This window comes from Pelophylax lessonae (genome assembly GCF_965119305.1).
Source record: "Pelophylax lessonae genome assembly, chromosome: 1".
Taxonomy (NCBI): Eukaryota; Metazoa; Chordata; class Amphibia; order Anura; family Ranidae; genus Pelophylax; species Pelophylax lessonae.
Genome location: NC_138768.1, coordinates 225162740 through 225181745, shown reverse-complemented (window position 1 = coordinate 225181745; position 19006 = coordinate 225162740). Strand labels below are relative to the sequence as shown.

Below are 19006 nucleotides of genomic sequence, written 5' to 3'. Positions count from 1 at the left end.
TGTAAGGGGGTAATTGATCCCAATGACCACAAATGTAAGGAGCATTCTTCCCAGGGACTCTCACGCTAATGTACCCTGAGCTGTATATCAACATGTGTCACGGTAAAACACACTAACGATCTTTTACTATCATTTTATATGATGCTGCAGAACACAAAATACAATCAATACAATCCTCCCAATGTTGTTTTATGCTTTTATGGGGTATAGGAGCCAACAACATAAAGTTAGCAGACAATATATAGCATGTACATTAGGTAGGAACCCCAATCCAGTCCAGTAATATAAAGGCAGAACCAGATAATATCAAAGAAGTCAGCAATTTCCACCAAATCCTCTAAAGCAAGGGTCCCCAACCCCCGGGCCGCAGACCGGTGCTGGTCGGTGACATGTTGGAAGCCAGGCCGCGTGACAGGTGGTGGGCAGTGTCAGAGTGAGCTAGAAAAACATGCACTGCAACCCTCCCACCACCAGACGGTGCCCGCTCCCCTTCTCCAAGCAAGACTAATCCCTTCCCTCTCTGTGGTCACCTTACCTATGGAGAGGAAGCGGGAGATAAAGAAGAAGGAGATGGAGGAGAACCAGACCAGGGTCATAGAGCACTGGCTGACAGGCTGCACACACCCCAACCCCCCATCCCCCCCAGGCAATGGACTTCTCCATGGTGATTGTTGGCAGATGTAACAATGACTTGAATCATTAACTCTTCATGCACATTTGGCCATTTATAATCTGATGGTCACATCATTCTGGTAAGAACCTCTTGTGTGCACAGAGTTGAAGTTGGACATTTGCTTGGACATTATTTTCACTAGGAGCGGAAGATTTTTTTATTCTTGGTGCACATGGACACTTTAATGGACACTTTCTATTTTCATGTATATCTATTCATTTTTATTAATCTTGTTTTTCACCTATTGACAAGTAAAGGTGATGTTAATTATGCATTGCACATTTTAATTTTTGCTTTTTTATATATAGCACTGCACATTTGAGCTATGACCCATGCGACCACCAAACCCCCCACCCCGGTCTGTGGAGGGGTTGTAGGCGGCGAGGCGGGTCCTTGGTTCCCGGAAAGGTTGGGGACTACTGCTCTAAAAGCACAACGAAGAACAGCGCAGACCTAGCTTATGTACCTTGACCAAGGTGTAATAAATCAGGTGGAACAGTTTCACATAAATTACCCTGTATCTTGATGCAAACACAAAGCTTTATACATATTCCCAAACTTTTGCCAGTCATTATTGTACATTGTGCAATTTACTGCCTCAGCCTACAAAAAACTGCATTTTACTCTCCTTTGGTAAATCCAACCCTCTCGCCCTATATTAGGGAACTCTCTCCCTGGCCAATATCTCTGTAAGAGGAAAGTCTCTTGACACATGGCATCCTTTCTCACTCACACTGGACAGTCTGTAACTTGGTAGCCTCTCACAAAGCAGATAAATCCTAAGTCTATATGCACACTGGGAATTTAGCCCATATGTGTCAAACCCTGGTGTTTAAATTCAACTGGGACACACGGGTGCAGCATCCAGCACCACTACCAGCAGCCACTCAAAATCAACGACAGGCTGAAATACACAGTGGCTGGATGCTGTACCGAGTAGTACTCACATTTGGGACTGTATTCATTCAGGGACAGAGGCCCAGAACGCAGGTATTTTGAGTTACAGGCATATGTCCCCAAATGCATATGACTCCAAACACAAGTACCATTGGTACCGCATCCAGTTGCGTCTGTCTGCCACATGTTTCTGCCTGTCAAAGATTCTGATAGGCTGCTGGTGGCATGGCTGGATGCTGCACCCCACCAAACACCAGGATTTGATGCACATGAGCTAACCATCCAATAAGCATGAGGCTTAATAGGGCAGTATCTCACAAGGCACACCAATCTCCCTTTAATGCTTAATGTAGTAGATGTTTATTGTCACTCCCCCTCATATGTAACTATTTCTCATTCTTAAGCCTATTAGTTTTTTTTTCGTTCAACCTGCAAAAAAACTGTGAGCTCTGGTCGGGGCCGCTGTACTAACCATGTAAGGTTAGCAGTTTATTGATCTCCCCTGCTGAGCTGTTGTGTTCTGACACGGGGACAGCGCCCCCCCCCCCCCCCGCCAGAACACCCAGAACAGCGCTTTCTGCCATTGGCTGGGAGCGCTGATCGGTAGTCGGTCCGATGCTGGTTTTCCAACATGCACGGCCGGCTTCTGTCGGACAGACCGATATACACACGGGTTGAATGTCGGCTTTTTTTTTTTTTTTAACCGCCCGTTGTCACCCGACATTTGGCCCATGTGTACGGGCCTTTACACTACTCCAGACATTGGCTTGTACAGTTTTATATCTCTACAAATACAGGCTCCACAGAGGGTTATCAAGGCAAGGAACCCGACACAACAATATCTTTCCAAGCTCGTCACAATTTTGGCAGAAATGTCTACAGAGGGTATCGTTTTATGCCCAAACTTCCAACCGCATCAATCTGAAAGACAAGCATTCCTTTGATTAAGGCCCCATTCACACCTCAGCTTTGTGTAGCTTGAAGTTCCAAAACGCTGGAGGAGAAAAAGAAAAAAAATCTCTATGGAGATGGTTCACATCTTCACTACAACTTGCCTGAAGCTCCAAAAAGTCCTGGAGCTTCTTTTGTAGCTTGAATCGGGCAGATTGGTGCATTTTTTTTGTTACATAGAAATGCATGGAAACGCTTGTATCGTGCGTTTTATTGGCATTTTAGTGTGTTTTGTCAAGCGTTTTTCTGCTCAAATGCAATAATTACATAAAATAATAAAAATATGAATAAACAACTAAATAAATAATAATAAAAACAATTAAATAAAAATAAAGAAATAAAATAACTCCAATCCCTAACATTATACCCTAATATTAACCCCTAACCCTAATCTTAAAACCCTAACACCTGACCCTAATAATAAACCCCTAACACTAATATAAACCCCCAAACCTAAATGCTAAACCTAATATTAAACCCTAATCCTAACCCCTAACCTAACAAAATAAATACCAATAATAATAAATTAATAAATTAACACCTAACCTTTAACCCATAACCCTTAGCCCCTTAAAAAAAGTGAAAAAATGAATGAATAAATACTAATAAATAAATAAAACTGGATGAAAAAGCTGAAAAACATTGCAACAAATGATTAAACAGATGCTATTTTCTCTATTGGCTAATTAAAAAAAAAGCCAAAATTTAAAAACACTTTAAAAACGCTGTACAAAAACGCACATCCAAACGCTTAAAAAAACGCTGAGGTATGAATGCAGCCGTAAAGTCGGTTTATCTCATCTGTTTTCTTTTAGCTTTCACGGATGACACAGGTGTTGGCTTTTTTCTTTCACAGTGGAATATAGATTTGACTTGGTTCTATCATCCATTCCTTACAGAGGACATAACTTACTCTGAACTCTGAAACCAAGGAAATAATGATTACTAAGAAAATCACCTGCCCCAACTGTCAAGCCTTTTTGTTTGCCAAAATAAATAAAATTACCTGACTGCCTGTAGAATGCAAAAGTAAGAGGCCTATGCAAAACTAGGGCAAACCATCATAAAGTCACTCAGGCACTGAATTTCCATACAAACCGCTGTGTTTGTTAAGTGTGTTTTCATAACTGGTACGCGCAGTTATTTAAAAAAAATACAAGGCCAGCAAAACTAAACTACAACTTGGCCAACACAGACGAAATATTACCATGAACAAACATATACAGAAAAGTTCCATAAGCTGAAGAAAACTCAGTGGGACTTTTGTATCAAAAGTTTGGAGAGGAAAAATGTCCTTGCAGCCCTTAATAAATTCATAGGACAAATTAGGCAAAAATAAAGATGCTAGATGCTTTCGAAGCCCAAATGAATCATGCTGCATATACTGTAAACCAGGGGTGTCAAACTCAATTTCATCACGGGCCGTATCAGCATTATAGATGTTCTCAAAGGGCCAGCTGTATCTGTTAAACTAGATGTCCAGAGCCCCCATCCCACCATCAGAAGTCAGGAGTCCACCACCCTCCCTTACATCACAGTGCAGCACCTCCCTTACCTTGTGCTGCTGATGGGAAGAAGCTGGGTGGCGAGCTGGGAAGCAGAAAGTGCAGGGTCTGGAGGAGGGCTGGAGTCAGCTTAACCACTTTACCGCTGCTCACTAGAGCTCTACTGCGGCAAAGTGGTTCGTTATCGTCTGGCGACGTAGACCTACATCGCCAGACACTCCCCATTCTCGGCGGCGCGCGAGCGCCGCCGGAGACTCGCTCCCGCTGTATTCAGTCACAGCGGGAGTCGGGCCAGGGGAGGAGCGGCGGTGATCACCTCAGCTCTTCCCTGATCGTCGGGGAATCGAGTCTGGAGATCCGCCCGCTTGTGTGAACAGAGCGGGCGGATCTCCTAAGTGACAGGCAGGGTCAGATTGCAGGGTTCAGCATAGCTCAACCAGCGATCTGTCCCTGTGTCACTCGGTCACCTCCCCCCACACACGTCAGTAAGCACCAAGTATACATTAACCCCTCCCTCTCCAATAAAATTAACCCCTTCCCTGCCAGTGTCATTTTACAGTAACAGTGCATATATATAGCACTGATTACTGTAGTAATGTCACTGGTACCCCCAAAAGTGTCAAAAATGTCAGTCAAGGGTCCGATCTGTCCGCCGCAATATCGCAATCCCGCAAATAAAAATCGCAGATCGCCGCCATTACGCGTTAAAAAAAAAACACCAAAAATGACAGAAATCTTTCCCTTAGTTAGTAAACGCAATAACTTTTGCGCAAACCATTCAAAATACGCTTATTGCGATTTTTTTTACCAAAAATATGTAGCAGAAAACAAATTGGCCAAAAATGATAAAAAAATTTAGATTTTTACATTTTTTGGGGGGGGAATTTCATATAAAAAAATTTGAAAAATATTGTTATTTTTTCAAAATTGTCACTCTTTTTTTGTTTATAGCGCAAAAAGTTTGGGTACGGCGTTGCATGACCGCGCAATTGTCAGTTAAAGTTGCACAGTGCCGAATCGCAAAAAGTGGCCCAGTCGTAAGACAGCAAAATCCTCCGGTGGTAAAGTGGTTAATGCTGAGACCAAGGAAGGTGAAGACAACAGGGTGTTGCAGCTACACAGGGAGGCGCAGGATCAGTAAGAGGAGTTTTGTCCTCCTCTTTGCTGCCGACTGCTGAAACAAGGTGAAGGCAGCTGCAGGAGAGGTGTGAGGGCCACATGAAATGGCCTGGAGGGCCAGATTCAGCCTATGGGGTGCTTTTACTTTTTTTTTTTTCATTGCTAAGTGCTGCAGTATTAAACCCAAAATCAAACATTTATTATATTGCAGCTTACCAATTCTTAGATGTGATGGCTGAAATAGTTTTCTGTTTTAGGCTTTCTTTCTTCTTTTTCCATTTGGTCATCCAGCCAGCAAGTCATTTATTTTTCAAATGCCCAAGCTCTCCAGAATGGGAAGATCAACAGGTGAAAACAGAGGAAAAAAGCCAAAGAAAAGAAACCGATGCAGCCACCACATCTAATGATTGGTAAGCTTCAATATAATACATTTTTTGGGTTTAATACCTCTTTCAAATACCATGTGCTGCCAGCACATAGGAGAGTCAGACTGCAGTTCCTTCTAACAAAGTAGTATTCTGGCTCTTCAGGAGAATGGCCAGATTACCAGGTGAAAGAGGAAAAAGCCAAAGAAAAGAAAAATAATGCAGCCGCCACATCTAATGCTTGCTAAGCTTTCATAGAATAAATTTTTGGTTTAGATATTAATATCGCTTTAAAATCCCATGTGCTGCCAGCACATAGGAAAGTCGGACTGCAGCTTTCTCATAAAGCAGTATTCTGGCTCTCAAAAGGTCTGACATGGCCTCTTGGAACACTGCTGTAATCAATTATGGGCTCTTTCACACAGGCGGACTGTTCAGATCCGCCTGTATGTTTTTTTAGCGGATCTAAACAGTCCCCCCATGCATCTCTATGGGGCATCAGATGTCAGCAGAGACATGTCAGCTGACATCCGATCCGATCTGTCAAATCTGGACAGATGGAAACCCTATTTTCCATCCGTCCAGTGGATCGGATCGGATGGGAACGGACCGACGGTCCGTTTCCATCCGATTCCCCCATAGAGATGCATGGGGAACTGACAGCTGTGTCTCCGCACACAGCGCGGAGACACAGCTGTCATCCTCCTGCTCAGCGGGGGATCGGTGGATCGATCCCCCGCTGAGATAAACGGAGTTTGTCCGACGGATGGACAGTGTGAAAGGGGTCTAAATGTTGCAGCGCTGTGATTGGTGACTGCTGGAGAGTTGGGCACTGCTTTGTGTGAGAGAGCTGCGGTCTGACTCTCCTAAACTAATAAAACATTTTGGCTTGATGTACACTTTCATGGTCATAGTAAAACATGAGATGGAAATCTCCTGTTCACCTACATCCAATATACATGAAACAGTATAGGTACGCTATGTTTTTACTTTATTTAAAAAACAAGATAAAATGTATACTACATATACAGTACGCTGCATTTGTTATAGGAATATACAGGTACTCAGTGTTTATTCACTCTCCTAATTAGATTTGCTTTGGCACTTTGTCATCCTTTGGCATGATTCAGGACTAGTTCACAGCAAACCACATTACTGCATGTCTTTTGAAAATCTCTTTTTTAAATTGTTTAAATGGCCAACTGCAAGTACCCAAATGAAACACGCAAGACTTCTGCAGCACAATACATTGCGGCTAATTTACTAAAACTGAAGAGTGCAAAATCTGGTACAGTGGTGCATGATAGCCAATCAGCTTCTAACTTCAGCTTATTCAAATAAGCTTTGATAATAAAACCTGGAAGCTGATTGGTTTCTTGGCAGAGCTGCCTCAGATTTTGCACGCTCTAGCCTTGAACAGAGCCTATGGAATAGAATGCAATTACTAAGGTCTATGTACAGCATTTATCCTGCAGGTCTGCATCTGGCTTGTAAAAGCACTGCTTTAACACATGTATTCCATGAACGAGCATCTCTTCCACCTCAATGGTCAATACAAGATCTTAAAAAAACAAGTAATGTTTGAAATCAAATGCGTGGAACTTCATTCAAAGCATAAAAGGATTTTAACCAAACTGCAGTAGGAAATAGTTACATACATACAATACATAAAGGAGAAATAAAAATGTACAGATCACTTACCTTGGGTGGATCATACAACTCCATAAGATATTCTTCATTGTCCGAAGGACTTGCTTTCCGTAAAACTAATCTGCACCTCTGCCAAAGTGTTCCACTGTCCATGCTTGCCTCATCTACCATACTGTAGTTCAAATTTCCTTCCATTCGGATTTCAACCACTGGCTCCCTGATTAAAGTCCATGGAAAAATCCTCTTATGTAAGCCATGCCAGGAAGGTGAATCGGTTGTATCCGAGTCTATTTCCCTGTTTTCTGGAGGATTTGAATCTGCAGATCTCCTACGGAAAATATTTCGAAGGCTTCTACGAATTTGATTGAAGGAGAATCGAATGAATGGTCTTGGAGGAGCAGGAGTGAGGTTGTTTCCAAGCTCCTCTGTACTCCAAGTTTTTGGCACATTGTGGACAGAAGTGTCACTAGTTGTCTGTTCTGTGTTTTCATGGTGAGGTGTTAAGTCCACCTCTACTTTTGCTGCAACCGTACTAGGAGGCTCCTCTGATGTCCTGCTACCTGTCTCTCTATAATCTTTTACTCTACTGAAAGGAAAAATCCTGTATTGGTCCATGCCCCAGCCTTCCCTCACCTCGTTTCTGAAATACTGTTGGAAGAGATCCGTGAACTGCAGGGAGAAGTTCTCTGCGGCAAGGATGTCATGGTGTGGGTTCTGATTTGCGAACAACCAATATTGCTTTGCCAACTCCCTCGCTGTGGAGATGGCGTGAAGCTCACAGAACTCATTCCAGCCCTGAGGGATGGAGGAACTTTCAGGTTGAATAGTGTCCCCATTCATTGCAGTAACTGAAGCAGTGGTGTGCTGTGAAAGCAGAAAAAGGAAACACTAAATGAGGGGCTTTCCATTGCACATTCGTTGTCATGCTTGCTAAGAGGAAGCTATTTTATAATGAACTCTTCTCTAGGTCACACCGCTTGCTAGTCATAATATCGAGCAGCCTTCTACCACTTGTTCGGATCATCATAGTCATTTTTGCATCACATAGCAACTTTGTGGCCATAATAATGAAAGTGACAACTTATTTTTCAATAAGTTGATTATATTTCAATCGACATGTAAAACATATCTCAAAACACAGTGACATAAAAGTAAAACTACACAAAACAAGCTAACTATAGCAGGCTGACAAGACTTTCCATACCTACACAGTTTCATTCTTAAAGGAGATCTATGAATACAGCATACACTTTCATTTTTTAACATTAGCATTTTAATAACCATACAAACAATAGTTATTTTTGACAATTACTAGAAAAATCTCTTTTTATGTTGTGAGTTTTGCCTGTCTGCTAGCCATCTCGTTCCACAGCTTCCAAAATTCCCTGCATGTTTTGCAGCTTCTCTGCTGTTTACTTTCCATTTCCAAGGACTACATATCCTATGGTACCTTGCTGCCTGTAAGCTCCTTAACCACTTGCCGACCGCCGCACGACTATTTACATCGGCGGTCAGCCCCTCACAGGCAGAGCGACGTAGGGCTACGTCGCTAGTCTGTGAGGGTCTAGGGAGCGAGCGCGCGCCGCCGGAGGCGCGCTTCCGCGTGGTCACGGACCCCCCCGCGCGTGTGACCGGCGGACCCAATGTCCACCGGTGACTCGCGATCGTCGGGTGGAGAGGAAGAAAGGCAGGCGGCTAATGTAAACAAGCTGCCTGTCATTCTCCCCTGTGTAGAAATGGTGATCATACGGTTCTACTATGTAGGACCGTTGATCACTATTCCTACACCTCAAGCCACAGCCAATCAGTTAGAATCACGCCCCTAGGGACACACATAACCCCTCCCTCTCAAAAAAGTTAACCCCTTCACTGCCAGTGTAATTTTACAGTAACAGTGCATATTTATAGGACTGATTACTGTAGAAATGTCACTGGTAACCCCGCAAAAACAATCGCAGATCGTCGCCATTACACGTTAAAAAAAACAAACAAAAATGACAAAAATCTTTCCCTTTGTTAGTAAACGCAATAACTTTTGCGCAAACCAATCAAAATACGCTTTTTGCGATTTTTTTCACCAAACATATGGTAAAAAAAAAAATTGGCCCAAAATGTTAAAAAATTTTGATTTTTACTTTTTTTTGGGGGGTAATTTCACATAAAAAAATTTGAAAAATATTGTTATTTTTGCAAAATTGACGCTGTTTTTTTGTTTATAGCGCAAAAAGTAAAAATCGCACAGGTGATCAAATACCACCAAAAGAAAGCTCTGTTTGTGGGAAAAAAAGACATCAAATTCGTTTAGGTACAGCATCGCACGACCGCGCAATTGTCCGTTAAATTCACGCAGTGCCGAATCGCAAAATAGGCGCTGGTCAGGAAGGGGGTAAAATCTTCTGGGGCATAAGTGGTTAAACTCCTCCTATCAGCACCTCTGTAGATCAGAAGGCAGGCTTTTTGAAATGTGTACCACAGCAGTGCCTACTCACAGGGCATAGTGAATTCTTGGCACTATTCAAGGAAATTAAATGTGTGGTGATCTTTAAAATTAACGTTGAAACCGCCACTCGCCAATAGTCGATCCTAGTATGGATGTATACATGTGAAAGCCTCAGTCAATGCCGCTCCTCGGGCCATGCCCCCTGACATGTTTTGCCCCACTCGCCAGGGCTTAATCATAGGCATTGACTGAGGTTTTCACACGTATACAGCCATACTAGGATTGGCTATGGAGAGTGGCCATTTCAAGCTAAAATGTTAACTGCTTACTGGATGAGTTTTTCTTGCACTTGCGTCCCTACTATACTGAGTGCCAATGGGGCTCTACATCTCAGCCTGGAATGGCACCGCCGAGGCCTTACTGGGATCTTAACAAAGTACTTTTACAATCTTTAAGATTAATAGAAGAAGGCCTTAAAATTGAAACATGTAAAGGAAACATATGTAGAAAGGAATATATAACTTTAAATTTTGACCATTGATACGCTTTAATTTTTTGCAGACTTAAAAGAGAAGTATGGAGTCTGTAAAAAAAAAAAAAAAAAAACACCTTTTACTCACCTAGGTGGATGCAGCATTGGTCTGATGCTGCATCTGTCCCCCGCCGGCTCTGCAGTGAGAACTGAGCGATCAAACACCGCTGATCGCTTAGTTCACCCCCTAAGCACTGAGCAGAGAGCAGTGACTATCAGTCAGCGGCTCTCTACTCTTCCCTCCCTCCCTCACTGGAGTGCTGAGCTAAGGAGGGAAGGGAGTAGCAGGCTCAGGTACTAAGTGGCACAACTGACAGACTGAGCAGGCTGCTGATCCAGGTATCTGAGTAGATTTCGACTGTAATGTGGGAATCTTTCCCCAGCCTGGACCAGCTGAGTGACATCAGCCAACAGCAGCTTTAGCCTGCTGTAGGCTGGAAGCAGGGCACAGGAGTGCAGAACAAACTGCACTCCTGTGATCCATAGAGGTATGGCCCAAACACCTTTGACCATACTTCTCGGTTAAAGTGGTTGTAACCCTCTGAAATGAAAAATGAACAAAACATATCCCTCTATGTGGTTCCTCCATGATCTGTCCTGTTATGCTATCTGCATTAGTCACTACTTACAATCTAATTCGACACCAAGCAATCCCGGGAGACAGCCTCACACCCCTGCAAACAGAAGGTGATTGATAGCCTGAGCTGTGTATGTTTGCCTACAAGACTGTTTAAGAGGGGGGTGTGTCTATTCCCTCCATTCAGATCTCAGATGACACTAGGCTCTGTACTCTATGATGTGCAGCGTGTGATATCAGAGCCCTGCCCTTCTGCCTTCTGGAAGTGAGTAAAAGCCTTTGATCTAAGTGTTTTAGAAGGCTGTGGAGGAGAGATGCCACAGCTAAACAGGTACAACTTATTCAGGAGGATTTGTTACATCTCTGTATTTAACCTGAGGCTAGTCACTTCACTAGGTATATGTAAGGGTTTAAACTACTTTAAAACTACCCCAATGGTTGTCTTACTTTGCCCATACAACCTTTTCCCTCTTAAATATAATGGATGCGTTAGCTCCAATATTTAATATTTCACAGCTACCTACACACAAAGTAAGGAAAGCGTGTAGGACATTGGCAGGAACAATACAATTGTTCCCCACCCCCCTTGCCTTCTGGAACCGAGAAAAGCCTTTGAAATGTGTGTTTTTTAAGGCTGTAGAGGAGAGTGCTGCAGATAAACAGGTATAACTTATGTAAGAGGATTTGTTTCAGGAGAATTTGTGTATAACTGTGTATCAGGAAATGTTCAACAAACATGTTACGCATGCAGAGCCATTCATTGTTTTTGGCACCCCAAATGCATCAAACAAGAGGCATGTTTATGTGCATGCATGAATGTGCTGACAAATGCGCAAAAAAGCACTGCTAACAAGAGCTCAAAGAAGAGGCCCAAAAAGATGCATGAGCTTCTTTGCTTAAGGCAGCCCATTAAAATATATGCATAAGTATGATACCCAATGTCAAACTACATTAGTGTGAATGAGGGCTTAGGGGCATATTTATAAAGCAGGTAACCTGACATTCACTAAACTTTCACTGCAGGACAATCTTCCTAGTGAATGTGTTTTAAATGACAGTAGATGGTTCACCACCAGCAAATGTTTGGCGAAAGGGATCCTCATATTTCTGACAGTCATATGGCACTTTTCCACTGCAAGTACCGGCTCGGCTCTACTCGGCCCTGCTTGGCCCGGTTTGCTCTTCCACTGCTGGTACCGCATGGTACGGTGTTGGAACGGTTCGGTACGGTACGGTTTGCTTTTCCACTAAAGTAGTACTAAAGTTAAGTGGGTGGGATAACAACGGGGTGGGTGGGATTCTCTGACCAATCAGTGGCTAGTAGTGACTGCATGCAAAGGATTGTGGGATATGGTACCGGGTATGGTACCTCTTGGAACCACAATCGAGTAGGTACTGTTTTTGAGAGCCGTACCGTTCGGTTCCATGCAGTGGAAAAGCGCCGCTGTACCGTACCGTACCGATCCTTCACCGTACCATGCGGTACCAGCAGTGGAAAAGCACAAAAGCGAGCCGAACCGTTCGGTTCCATGCAGTGGAAAAGCGCCAATAGACAAGAGAACAAAGTAACAAATTTAGGAACTTTGTGTGGGCACGCCCCCTCCTCTTATATCATCGCTCTCAGTGGTGAGGCTGGACATCGATTGTCAACAACGTAACACAGGTCAAGCACTGCAACAATTATTCCGGTATCTGGTTCTGGAAACCGGTTAATTTGCATACAAGCAGTTCTCCCAACACCAGAAAAATATAGTTAGAAATATATAGTCTTAGATATAAATAGATCTGTTAATTGACTTTAAATACACTCTGCTAATAAAGTACGATGTACATACATGCAATCGCTCCACTGTGCAAAGTTACCATAGTTTTCCAACCTGCAAAATACAATACAAAAAAAAGAGCATCAATATGCAGTGTGGACAAAATAACAGGTACAGAAGAAACAAACCACAGACTTATGCTGGCCATACACTATACGAAAAATCGTTGAAATTCATTTTCAAAAAACAAAAACACTTGATCGTGCCATCATGTAATGACCGATAAATCGCTCAATAGACATACATTAGACCTTTTTTGGTAGTTTTTTCACATTTACCTAGTGAAAACAGTTTGGATGAAAAACACATTAACCTTTCAATTTATCGTTTATTTGTCAGAAAATTTCCAAAGTTGTCCTTCGTTTTTTCGGCTCAAAAACGTCACAACCGATTATCAATTTGTGCTCAATAACTGGCCAAAAAACAAACAAACTGTCCGAATGACCGGATTTCTGCCGATTTGTCGTATAGTGTATGGCCAGCATAAGGAATATTAAATTTTCTAATAACAAGTAGCAATACATAGAGGTTTGCTTCAATATTTTCTTGAGATGTCTGAAGCCTTAACTTTTTCATACTACAGTATACAAAGCATAGACTGATGTTTTAATGAACTATGTATGGCATGGGTGGATACTGAAGGCCTTGTGCCAAACTGAAAAAAAAAGCCATGACTTTACAAGTACTAATATTATGAGGTGTGTCCAAGTTAAGGATTCTGTGGACTCGTTTTTTTATTTACTCCTAATCCAAGACATCCCTTTGGATCCCATCTTGTCCTGCAAACATAGAAAAAAGTTTCTTCTGAAAGAAACTCCTCCAGAACTGGTTTTGCTGCTCTTTGATTTGACCTGTCCAGTGACACCTAAGAACTGTGAACTTTGCAAAATGCAGTTGCCCTCTGCAGGAGCTTAGTAAATGAGGTAAAGATTCACTTTGCAAAGAAAACTCAATCACTTGCAAGAGAAAAAAAAAACAGCTTTTTTGCTTGCACATAATTGGATGATGGAAGGCAGCAGACCTTCTGCTCACTTACTAAACTCTGAAGCAACTGCTCCTGCAGAATGCAAATGCACTTTACAAAGTGCAGTCTATTTGCCTTTAGTAAATCAACCCCCAGGTAAAGTCTATGACCCACAATAAGCCATCCAAATAACAAAATCTACAATTCCTTTTTTACCCTTCACCTTAAAGCGGTAGTATACAAATTTTTGGGACTTTTACCTACAGGTAAGCCTATAATAAGGCTTACCTGTAGGTACAATTAATATCTCCTAAACCTGCATGGTTTAGGAGATATTTGCCCTGCATGCAGCCGCTGACGCTAAAGGCACATGCGCTCTGAAGTGCCCGGCAGACCTTCAGAGTTCCATGTCGGGCACTTGCCGGAAAATGACTCCCGTGCGCATGCGCGGGAGTGACGTCATCGCGGCTCCGGCCACTCACAGCGACGGAGCCGCGGAACCCGGAAAAGACGGCGAGGGAGCATGTCAGCTCCCACAGCGGTGTCCAGGGGTCCGTGTCGGGGCTTTATTTTAAGGTAAGTATTTCATGCATACTAGCTCATTATGCCTTTGTCCTGCAGGGTTTTTTTTTTTTGTTTTTCAGTATACAACCGCTTTAACCTCCCTGGCGGTATGATTCTTTCCGATTTTGGGTGCTGAAAGCGGTACCATTATTATGCATGCAATTCTTAAGAATGAGCAGCCCAAACCAACTATTTACATATGATTTTTTTTTACTGTGCGTTCTTCTTTATACCATCTCGGGTATGATAACGTTTGAAACACAAAATCATAAATTATAATATAATAAATAACTATAAATAAGTTAAAGTATGTATGTATGTATGTATATATATATATATATATATATATATATATATATATTTATATATACACACACGTATACACATATATATATATATATATATATATATATATATATATATATATATATATATATATACACACACACATATATATATATATATACACACACACACACATATATATATATATATATATATATATATATATATATATACACACACACACATATATATATATATGTATATATATATATACACACATATATATGTGTGTGTGTGTGTGTGTATATATATATATATATATATATATATATATATATATATATATAAAAAGTACAGTAAAACTGCAGGAAAGGGCACTTGGGGGGCAGACTAATGTGAATTTATTTTATTTTGTAATGTATCAATGTTTGAATTTGCCGCCGGTTCCATCCCCCTGCGAGCGTCACGTCGCAGGAGACGGAAGCCGGGGCACAGAGCATCGGGAGGAAGATCCGGCCGCGGCACACTGCCAGGATACATCGCTGGATCCCTGGGACAAGGTGAGTACCCTCTCTTACAGGATCCAGCGATCTCCCTAGCGGTACCCCGAGTGTGGCTCGGGGTTATCGCTTTTGGCACTGAAATTTAACCCCAAGCCACACTCGGGAAAACCGCTAGGGAGGTTAAAGCCCAAAGGCACAAAAAAACATGCAGCAGACTCCCCCCCCCCCTTCCCCAAATTTCAAGGGTTAAATGCTTATTAAGTTTAGAGGTTGCAGAAGAGGCTGTATTACTTACTTGACTCCCCACTCCAGCAGGCTCCGGTTCTCTCCCTCCGAAAAGCTCTAGTCTAAGCAGAGTCTTGGCTCCATTATGTACATTGCAGGGCTTTTATACCTGTATTGTACAAAGAGGAAGCAAGAGTATAAACCAAGCCAAGAGAAGCTTAGAGACTAGGCTGCAGCAAACTGGTCGAATGGAGCTTGGAGCGAGGAAAAGGTAATTAATATAGCCTCTGCTGCCACCGCCCCCCCCCCCCCCCCCAAGACTAAAGCTAGCCATACAGTTTGGATGGATGAAAATAACTGAACCAATTCCTCTATCCACACAGTGGGGAGACTCCCCTGCTGTCAAAATATACAGATCAGTGCTGCAGACATTGGCTGCAGCCGTTGATTGAGCGACTTTTATCTGACAGGTCGGTTGAACAGAAGTCGATTGGTAGATTAACTTCAGTTCAACTGCAGTAGCCAAACATGGATGGAAATTCGTCCAGGCCCTACCATACATGGACCAGTCGAACTTCGGTCCATGTATGGCCAGCTTTAACAATCGTTTAACCCTTACAGTTTACACCCCTAAAGGATTTTTTGGGCTTTAAAGTGGTAATGAAGTCAAGAAGTACAAAAACCTCTGACAGGCAGGGTTTTTATAACAGAAGAGACATAAATGTTCCCCCTGCCTGTCAACAGTAATGTGATCTGAGCCGCACATGCGCAGCGTGTTGAGGCGCGGGAGTGACGACACAGTGTCCCGGCCATTTAAGTGGCCAAAGATATAAAGCCCAGAAGGAAGAGCGAGTGAAGATAGAAGCACCAGAGACCAGGGAGAGCTATGACAGCCCAGTTGTAGGTATGTCTGTCATAATGTGCTTGTATGCAGTGCATACTAGTACATCCTAAGCCTAAAACTGCAGAGGGGCTCATTTTTTTCCTTTTTCAACAATACTTTACTACCACTTTAAAAGATTACTATTGCACAGAAATGCTAACAAAAGTTGGTCTAATTTCACTATTTCGCAACTATACTTTTCAGCTCATATAATCTATATAAGGTAAAAGTAGGCCGAACTAGAAGGAAACAAACACATAAAACTAAGGAAAAGGGTACTTAAACAGTCAAACTGTTCAATAACTTTGTGATTTTTGCGACAACATGATAGCAATCCCACTTCTATCTCTATACTTTTTTAAAAGGTATGCTCTCTCCATCTGCCGTGTAATTCCAAAAGCCAATCTTTCATTTTTTTTTTTACGTATTTGTTCTTTTGGTTGTACACCACACGCACTCTGAAAGTCATCCTTTGCAGACACTTATTACCACAACACGTCATTTGTTGAAGTCTGAAAAGCCTATTAAGGCTATATCAGCCAGATCCAAATGACTATGACTATCACTCAGATTCAAATCTTTGGTGGAAAAGACAGTTTAAGAAATGTGAAGAATATGAATTATTCAATTTTTATTTCAGGCAGACTGATCAATGAGGCTTGGTGGTCCCAATATGTAAGAATGTATTGGCGCTTTTCCACTGCATGGAACTGAACAGTTCGGCTCGCTTTTGTGCTTTTCCACTGCATAGTACCGCATGGTACGGTGTTGGAACGGTTCGGTACGGTGCGGTACGGCGGCGCTTTTCCACTACATGGAACCGAACGGTACGGCTCGCTTAAACAGTACCACCTCAGTTGTGGTTCCAAGAGGTCCGTACCGGTACCATATCCCACAATCCTTTGCATGTAGCCTTGACTGTTTGTCACTACTAGCCACTGATTGGTCAGAGAATCGTTGTTATCCCACCCACTTTACTTTTGTGGAAAAGCAAACTGTACCAAACCATACCGAACCGTCCCAACACCGTACCATGCAGTACCATGCAGTGGAAAACCAAACAGAGCCAAGCAGGGCCGAGTGGAGCCGAGCCGGTACTTGCAGTGGAAAAGTGCCATATGCGTGTTATATTTGGCACATTTTTACATTTAAAGAAAACCTCTCATTGCAGAAACATGGATACTACCAACTCCTTTCCCTCTCAAAATGCTACATAACTGACATTCTCACCGACTCTCTTCCTTCAATAGTTTGAGTCAATGGTCTGACTTTCCTGATTTGCATACTTGTTCTTGGTCAGTGACTCGCGGTATTAAAGAAAGACGGTAAGTTATGTAGGCAACCAGCATAAGTCCGTTTATCCATTAGGAATCTGCATTTTCAAAAGGAGATCAGCAATAGCTGCCCCATATTTCTCTCATAACAGGTTTGCTTTAACACAACCAAACATGGCTGACCGTATTTTAATCTGTAGTACTGACTGCAAATACTGATGGGTAATGTGCAACTTTCTTGTGTTACTTTTTACATACAAATTACAGAAATCTACTTGTACTCTTGGCTACTGCAATGCTTGCTGGGAGTTCTAGGTACAATACATAGGATTAAAATTTAAAGTGGATCACTCCATAATTTCTTGCCATCATTTTCATTTTTCACATTTACAAAACACATTCACCATCTAGATTTACCCATGCGTTTGTCCAAACAAAAAAAATCTTTGCAAATATTTTACCGACTTATGGATTTTCCAAAGTTACTGGAACGCTTGCCATATTTATAGCATTTCTAACTACTTGCCACCCCAGATCATTGGTCTTTTTCAAGAAACACATTTTTATTTAGGACTGACGATGGGGACCAATCATGTTAATCATCCACATTTGTGTTGGTCCCCCATTACCTAAAATTTAGGCTAAAATCTACGAATACAAACACCTAAATTTGCCCTCCCTCTGGAGGTGCCACTGGAAAACTACTAAGTGCTGGTTCACAATAACACGGCATGACTTTGGGGGCGACCTGTGAAGTCGCATGCACTGCGACTTCGGCGCGACTTGCACGGACTTCATATAATGAATGTCTATGCAAGTCGCTCCAGGTCACCCCGAAGTAGTACAGGACCCTTTTTCTAAGTCGGAGCGACTTGTGTTGCTCCTATTAGAACGGGTCCTGTAGCACACAATAGACCACGACTTGTCAGGCTGACAAGTCGCGGTAGTGTGAATGGACACTAATGCCTGCTTCAATAGTTTTTATAATTTGTTTCGAAAACAACCCTAATCCCAAGGAGGAAATTCTCTTGCAAAGTGAACAGCCAGTTTACCTTTAGTAAATCAACCCCATTTAAAGAGAAGCTTCAGTCTGTTTTGATAAAAATTAAAAGTCAGCAGCTACAAATACTGCACCTGTCCAGGGATCCAGCACTATCCTCACCCAGACTGGTTCTCCGCTGGTCTTCGGGTCCCAGGTGCTGGCATGTTTACTGTGAGAAGCCAGCTGTGAAGCCTTCATAGCGTCATAGCTGCCTTCCCACTGCCCATGCGCGAGCCGAGCTGCGCTTTGTCCATGGTCCTGCAGACTTCTGGGACCTATGAACTGTCTTAGAAGGTTGTGGAAAGAGAGGTGGGGGGAGGGGGGAACCTCCAGTGGAACTGCTGTGGCCATCTGACTGGAAGTGGCTACCGGTCAAAACCAGGTACCCCTACCCCCCCCTTTACTCCCAAGTAGCCGCAAGCCACAAGAGATTATGAATTTTTAGGAATTATGTATTCATACCACACTCTGAAATTGCATATGGTAGTAGTAAGATGTAAATGTTTTGAAAATCACAAATTATACCTGAAGTCTAAAATCACACTTATGTCCAGATAATGCATTCAATGCTTTTTTATATGTAGTTACTAAATGCAGCAATTTTATCAGAGCTGAAGCAGGAAGTCATTCATAAAATGTTTTCATTAAGGTTTATACAAGACTTTGCCATGAGCCTGTTTGGGTGGAGAATTTGCATGCGACATCTGCCTCACAGATTGAGAATGCCGCTCTAC

At 42.4% G+C, this 19006-nt stretch overlaps 1 protein-coding gene across 1 annotated transcript in view; it reads right to left on the bottom strand.

Moving 5' to 3' along the window:
* Nucleotides 1–19006, bottom strand: part of SH2B3 (SH2B adaptor protein 3) — a 257173-nt gene that overhangs the window by 171156 nt on the left and 67011 nt on the right. Inside the window, exons 2-3 of the mRNA XM_082259691.1 lie at nucleotides 12545–12586; nucleotides 7212–8024 (exon numbers count right to left, since the gene is read on the bottom strand). Coding sequence (XP_082115817.1) covers nucleotides 7212–8000 — 789 coding nt within the window. The 5' untranslated portion in view covers nucleotides 8001–8024; nucleotides 12545–12586. The remainder of the gene's footprint in view (nucleotides 1–7211; nucleotides 8025–12544; nucleotides 12587–19006) is intronic.